At 36.9% G+C, this 7,755-nt stretch overlaps 1 protein-coding gene across 4 annotated transcripts in view; it reads right to left on the bottom strand.

Moving 5' to 3' along the window:
- Nucleotides 1-1,101: 1,101 nt before the first annotated feature.
- Nucleotides 1,102-7,755, bottom strand: part of rap1gap2b (RAP1 GTPase activating protein 2b) — a 54,629-nt gene continuing 47,975 nt past the window's right edge. For all 4 annotated transcript variants that reach the window (XM_036588450.1, XM_036588451.1, XM_036588448.1 and 1 more), the window contains 6 exons: nt 7,168-7,283; nt 6,779-6,886; nt 5,627-5,744; nt 5,278-5,383; nt 5,022-5,089; nt 1,102-3,107 (listed from right to left, as the gene is read on the bottom strand). In XM_036588450.1, the coding sequence (XP_036444343.1) occupies nt 3,099-3,107; nt 5,022-5,089; nt 5,278-5,383; nt 5,627-5,744; nt 6,779-6,886; nt 7,168-7,283 (525 nt within the window). In that variant the 3' untranslated portion in view covers nt 1,102-3,098. The remainder of the gene's footprint in view (nt 3,108-5,021; nt 5,090-5,277; nt 5,384-5,626; nt 5,745-6,778; nt 6,887-7,167; nt 7,284-7,755) is intronic.

The raw sequence follows: 7,755 nt of genomic DNA, 5'->3' as shown, positions 1-7,755 counted from the left end.
TTTGCAGTTATGTTTAAAAAAAAAACGTTTGCAGAGATGTATGTCAAAAAGGGGAAAAAGAAAAAAAGGTAGATGTAGATGTGGACTGTGATTTGGAGCTGCAGTCCATTGCGATTTCACTGAAAATACTCTCGTGTCTTTCCCACAGGAGTCACTATTTAGTCTGGAGTCTCTTTAGTTTTGATGGTTTTAGCGCCTCATTTGAAATAAACCTCACTCCACTCACACTTTTGCATCTTTGTCATTGGTTTATCAAGTTGAGTTTAACTACTCAAGTCGCTGATGCTCAGTTAGAAATCAAACGCAGATCTACGATATTATTTTATGGCTCGTCTATCGTTTTTATCAGCAGGAACAATATAAAACTTGTTCCCTCGTTTCATCATAAAACGCGTTCCCACCAGCAGTGAACTAAATAGGGTTAGGTTGGAAGCAGTTTCAGCTGTTTGTTTCAGACCCGAATACAGGCGGAGTGTTCACACACGTCAAAACGGAGCGAACTAAAGAACCGAACAAGGGAGGAGAAACACAATGAGGAACCTATCCGTCTCTGGCTAACCGGGCGAGATTGTCGTCGCTGCAGAACCAAAAGTCCAGGGGGCACGGCTGGATCTGATCCAACTCCTCCCTCGTAGTGTTTTAATTGGTCTGAACTAGATCCGACTCCACTCCGCCCCGCTACACTCGCCCGTCAGGTTCAAGTAAAACGTAATCAAGTGCGAGTGTGAAAGTAAGTACATAACACACATTTTTTCGTGTTTTGAACTAGAACTCGTCTATCATAAGTACACTTGAGATGTAGACCTACAGAGCGGACGTTGTACCGGAATGTGAAAAAAGCTTTTCGGGCGGCTGCATTCTCTGCAATTGATGACGTCTAATTAGCCTGCGACTGCGGTGTTTTTGTTTATACGTCTCTGCCGGACTACTACGACCTCCTGCCTCCCCCCACGAGTTCAGACCCACGGCCCACTGGTGTTCCGCGGCCCACAAGTTGAGAAACCCTGATCTATACAAGTGTTAAAATTACACCCAAATGAACGTGTCTGCAAAACTGGACTAAATTCTTACATTTTTTATGAAAAGATAAAAATCAAAACATATGCAAAATACAATTTTATTCAGGAAAATCAGCAGTCATAAAGATACATCTAAACATGTAGCAGAACAATCATTGTGAAATAAATTAATACATCTGAGGAATTATTCAGAGTACAAGAAACCAAAATCTTCTCAATACAACTTTCTCATAGAATTGAAGGACATTCATTCTCTCTAAAACAATGTCACATGTTAGAGCTGTTTATCAGTATGTGTGATTTAATTTCTGTTTGGCCATATTCAGATCCCATAATCTTGCTTAAATTAATGTACACAATAAATATACATATCAGTGACTTAATCAAACATTTATACAGCAATGTCAGTCATGGAATTAAGTTGAAACGGTGGATACTTCAAGTTAACAATATTATACAGTACAGCCAATAAAAATGCAAGTGATATTTAAACCACTGCTGTGTCGCACTGCATTAGCAGAATGGTTGAGAAGATGCAGTCATATCCATTTTACGGTTGATGTCAAGGGTTGTACAACTTTTGGAATGTGTGCAGATGTAGGTAGGCGTACAAATAAGTTATTTCAGGTAAGAATGACAAACATGACGGTTTCATCAGACTTTCTCAAATCATAGTGCCATTTTTCCAAACAAGTGCTTTCTAATAACTTCTATGTTTATATGGTATCAGTTGTTAAAAAGGAACTATTCAGAAAGCTATGATTCAGTGCTTTGTTGTGCCATGTCTGCATTTGTCTAGATATAAACAATTACTGTGCTCAAAGACAGCCTTTGTAAAACTAGAATAAATACCAGGTGTGGACATCTTGTTGCCTATAGTAGTCTCAACTTCATTGGTCTTCCACAAGAACATCTGGATGCAGTACCATTTCAATGAGTACACTCAGTGAAGTTAATCTCTTTGGAGCCACTGTGTAAACACTGGAAAAGGTCAACTAATTGCATTAAATTCCACATTGCTGTAGTTTTATGGGTTGATAGAGGAAAGTAACTGACATGAATTCTCCAAAATGGGACATTTCGTTGGTTTTATGTGTTCAGAAAATATCCATTTCCTGTGAATAAAACCTATATCTCTTGTAACTTGAATAAAAAAAAAGAATTCTTTGATATATACTGACTGGGTCATTAAAGGGAACACTGACTGTTAAGACATATGCCTTAAAATAGTGCACATGTCTAATATTACTAAAATATAATGTATAAATCAAATGGAAATGAGGACAGGCTCAATCCATCAGTCCTATGGAAAATATGACAATCAAATGTTTTTCTCTTGGGTTATGTCACAGTCCAGCTAAAGTCGGAAAGGCTGAATATCTGAGTTTGGTTTGATGTACTTGATATTAAGGCTTACATGCCTTAACGCCTTATTTCTACTGCCTAAGACATACATTAAACTAAATAATGTGCTATAATGTACTTCATCTCGTTTCTTCGGACTGCATGCCCTTTACCAAGCATAGAAATAGATATAAGGAAAAATCACATAATTTTCTCATCTCATTCCCCTGAATTGGCAGAGGCAGTTTCTCGCTGGCTTGCCCGCCCCAAGCATAAAATGTGACAAATGTGCACAATCTGAACAATGGCTGCAGATGAATGAGTAGATGGGGGGAATGTTTTGTGCTTTTGAATAAAACATATATTGCTTTTATCCTAATTTGCATGACCATCACTGTCCACTGTCAACAAAATATATCTATTGCTATCAAAAGCTCTAACATCATCCTTGTAGGAACTTATCAAAAGCCTTTTTTGTGTAAGAGAAAGGCATAGGCAAAATGTTCCACATAAGCAGGATCTGTAGTGGGGCAACGTTCAAAATTTTAAGCATGGTGTATAATTTGTGTATATAAAGTGTGTGCAACCAACAACAAACGCTGCCTCAGAGACAGCTCAAGCTTTAGAAATATTTTTATGTCCAGTGGCCTCCTCAGTGTGTTATGGTCCCATTCCACAGCCAGTGTCTGGTGTGACTTCACACAGTGCTCCTGGTCTCTCTTCTCTGTCCTTTCATTACTGCCCCTGCCAATCACAGCAACACAGTCATAGGCTGATAATATATTGACAGTCATGAGAAGTTACTCAACTTTTTAGGTTGTTAGAACTAGACTCTGCAGAATTGTTTACTCCAGGATCAGGGTTGGTGACCACTGCTATATATGGTCTCTGATTACGACACTCCAACTAGGTAACATTTGTTTCTCTCACTGATATTTTAATCAGTATTTTTATGTGATATCCAACATTCTTTTAAGGATTGTGCATATTTTTAATTATATTGGTCTAGAAGATTTACAGAATTGCAGTGATGCAATTTTATAACCATCATGATTAAAGTACTGTTTGGACAGGATTAGTTTTATAAGGGGAGAAGGGATAATGTAATCATTACTAGTGTTTCTCAGTGATTTTAGTCCCATCCACATCCAACATTTCAATCATTTTTACAGAGTGTATGGTCCCGGATCAGGAAAGGTTCCGGCAGCTTTTACCTACTATAAAATGAATCACAGAAATGACCTCAGGTTATATTATTGCCGTGTTGCCACAGTGATAAATATTCCATTATATCCTGTGGAAAAGGAGTTTTTGCATTTTTTACAGTATATCACTCAAAGATGCCTTTACTTCCATTATTTGTTTCAGGAATCAAGCTAATATTTTTTGTTCTACCTCAAGTGTTCTACCTTACTAAACATTAAAAAGTAACGTCAGAAATAAAGTTCGATTTTATGCGGTTATTTTCACTGTTGGATAAAAATGTTCGAAGTTAATGGTAGTGCTAATGACACATTCACTTAACACAGCTAGGTAGATGGTTAAGATAAATAATATGAAATGTTTGGATGTGGTTTCAGCTAATGAGAACTTTTTCGGTATGACAACATCATATGTATGTGTAAATCAAGTAGCCACTCTCATCTTAGTAATTTATTTCTTATGCCACACTAATTAGTCATATGTTACAGATGTCCTGTTGTAAAATTACATTACCACACCTTCCCCTGTAAAACTAACCCTGTCCGAATAGTACTTAAGAAACAGTACCGAAGGTGGATGACTCATGCCTGGCCAAAATACATTCTGTTTAATAAAGTCAGAATTGTTTATTAAGGTGCTGATACCAATCCAGTATAATGAATGAGTGCATCACTAGTTTCATCCCTTATTAGGGTTCCCACTCTTTTTTTAGGAAACAATTTTCCAGGCCTTTTTTATTAGGACAAATTTTAGGTCAATTTCCTTGGCTTACATTCACAACAACTCTTGCTTGTGAATCTTAAAATGATGCACAACTTCTGATATCTTCGACAGTAGAGTAAACAATACTGCCCTTATTCATATCCTTATTAACAGAGTGATATACTGAAACACCTTTACATTCACACAAACCATTCATCAACCACTCATTATACGATCACAAGTTCTTCTAAAATATTAGAACTGAGCTTTACATGCTGCAAGAAGCTGGTGTGTTAATGTAGCCTCACTCTACTAGATGTTCTGAAACAGCGTCCAGGTTTCTGTCCATATGTGATATTATGGCATTCCAAAGTACAACAGGTATGAATGGACACTCAAACTGAGCATTAGTAGCTACAAAATTGATGACATTGCTTGACATTGCTTGAAATCTCTTATTTTCCAGGTGTTTTCCTTGACTGGAAAGCTTGTCTATACATTGCTGTGTCTTTCAGGACATATGGGAACACTGCTTCCATTCACTTAAAGGAGGAAAACTGCTGGCCATCAAGGCTCAAAGAGGACCTACACTACTGACAAACACTCCAGCTGTCCATTTAGTCTGTGTGTATCAGTGAACACTGCAAAAATGATCAAGCAGTTCTTTTTGACTGTCAGTGTAAATAGACACATTCACAGGAACGCACACACTCACAAACACACACACGACAGACTCAGGAAATAATATCTTACAGCCGTGTTGCTCAGCTTGTCGAAGCGGAACTTCAGATTGGATCTGGGGGAATTCCTATTCTTGAATTCTTTTGGATGTGAGAGAGAAAAGATTTGATTGTTTAAATAATGTCATCTCATATCAAGGAAACTACATGCTGTGAGTAAACAACAGGGAAGAAACAAAGTACACTGATCACATTCTACACTGTTTTGACAGTGTATGAATAGAAAATACATTCAAAGTAAAAAACCTTTTATATGGGCAATTAATTACCTGTTGGACTGCGGCACATAATAACAGGAGTTCCTACATTCTGACCGTCCACACTCAGAGAGGGACCACATACAGGTGAGAACGTTGGAGAAACTTGGAGATTGTTCTAAAGATAAAAAGAAAAATGACACTTTGCTTTTAAATTCTTCTCTTAAAACGTTTAAAAAAAAAAACAGCGATGTCTGTTCTGCCACTGCTACTCTTCCATGAACTTCAAGTTCAACTGTTGGAACATGCTTATATTTACACTGCATTGCATGTCACAGCTGGATGTTGAGTTTCGATTCCTGAGTTTCGAACATCAAAAAGCTGATGTAAACTCTTCTCACACACCCACGCACACACTCACAGGGTCTCCTTCCTCTAGTGTGTCTGTGTCTCCAGCAGCGCTGCTGAAGCTACTGGTGCTGGAGGACGAGCGGGAAATAACTGGCCTTCCACTGCACTCCTTCAGTTTCAGAGATGGCCTAGAGTGAGAGATATAAAAGAGAGACAGTAAAAATATTCTTAAAAGAAGTATTAAACTATTAAAACATAAATAAATAATTCTAACAAACTTGCTGAACATTAGAGTTGAAAACATGACAACCGACTTGGACTTAAATCCTCTTACTTTGAATGACTCTGTACCTTAATTATGTTTGTTTTATTAAAACAAATGACAGGACTTTCAATTTTGTTACTAACAAAACAATCATAACACTACTGAAATTTTACCAAATGTTTCAGTAGTGAGTGTTTCGGTAGTGACAGTTGTTGCTAATTCTGAGTGTAATTAAAAATGTTAGCCTGTACTAGCAAACACATATTTGAGCAAATCGTAATATTCTTATCAAAACACAAAAAAGTTTTCTTAATCATGTTTTCGTAAATGTATGTTTCAGTAGTGACAGTTCTTACTGGTACACACTGATTTTCAGACTTTGAGACACATTTATTTCTAAGCAATGAGATCTAACTGCTCACCATGTGGCCATGAGGGACAGGGATGCAGTCTTACTTCCTGCTCTAAAAAGCAGGGATATGGCTAAAATAAGGCTCCATCTATAGACTAAGACTCTTTGTGTTACGGTAGCGACATGAATGTGTGGGGCAGCATTTTTTGAATAATGTTTTCTTATTTAAAAATTAAACTCATGATGAATCTAAATATTTCAATGTCACTTTAAAATCAGAAAGATCTTAAAAAAATACGAAATCATAAAAATTATATAACAAATGTAAGTATTACTTTCACGAGTTGAAATTTAGAGTTTAGGGTTTGGATCAGTCTCCTTCCATTAGAAAATACCTTGTAAATGATAATTTTGTATATAATTAGACTATTACTATTTGAATCCAGCATTCAAACACCTGCGCTCTGGAAGCTAACAGAGATGAAATTATGTGATATATAATCTATAAATACAGCACATAAACAAAGAAGACAAGTCTACCATAAATAATACATGCTTTTAGAAATCTAGGACAGGAATGCATGTGAGAGAGTGTGTGACAGTACCTGTCTTTACTCAGGCAGATCTCTGGAGAGCTCGGGTTTGAGGATGTCTCTGACCTCACCTCCTGCGAGAGATGACCGCTGTCCAGACTCCTCTGATCACACAGCACACTAGAGTAATGTGAAAACAACAGAGCAAGTGACTCAGCAGTTTTCTTTCCCACAATGTAAGTAAAAAGCAGTTTGTGTACATCCATTTGTCAGTGTTTTATGTTGGACAAAGGATGAGAAACACAATTCATTTACTGCGTTCTACACTACCTTGACAGTGTATGATTAGAACATATATATTTAGAGTGTATTTTGAAAAGCTTTTAGAAAATCCTTCAGTGAGCAGACAGTGAAGTGCATTCAGTTTGAAGTAAGTTTCTAGTGAGTGAAGTGAGTCTGACCTTCGTGTTGAGCGATCGGACTGCCCATCCATGCTGGTGTGAAGTCGGGGGAAAAGACCAGAGCGTCTTTTCACTGGACTCTTCAGAGGAGATTTAGTGGTAGATGATACGGGGGACTAGAGGACAAAAAACCATGAAATGCAGAGGCAAATGCCAACCTATTCAACGTCAACAAACAAGGCAATATGTACATTAAAGCATCAGAGAAATCACAGTTACCAGTATAAAACTGTATAATCCCAACAGTAAACAGTTGTAGTGGTGCTAACAATTTCATACTTATTTAAATTCTAGTTGCTTTTTGGTATTATAAAAGTCAATTTATGTAAAATCTAATTTATTATTATATTATATATTATATATTTTTTTAACAGTGCAAAGCTAAGGCCATGTTCACAACGACATTTTGGTATCTGTAAAAATCACCCCTCGTCAATGATTTCAATGAGAACTATGCATTGATGGGCAACAGACAGCAACTGTAAAACATAATTTCACAAATTTAATTTGTTTTGGTTCATTCTACTGTTAAACTTGATCATGCAAATCTTGTAACGCTACCTATTTCTAGTATAATGTCTTAGTTAC

The sequence above is a fragment of the Colossoma macropomum genome, unplaced genomic scaffold (genome assembly GCF_904425465.1).
Source record: "Colossoma macropomum unplaced genomic scaffold, Colossoma_macropomum, whole genome shotgun sequence".
NCBI lineage: Eukaryota > Metazoa > Chordata > Actinopteri > Characiformes > Serrasalmidae > Colossoma > Colossoma macropomum.
The sequence above is the reverse complement of the archived record's forward strand: the minus strand, read 5'-3'. Positions and strand labels throughout refer to the sequence as shown.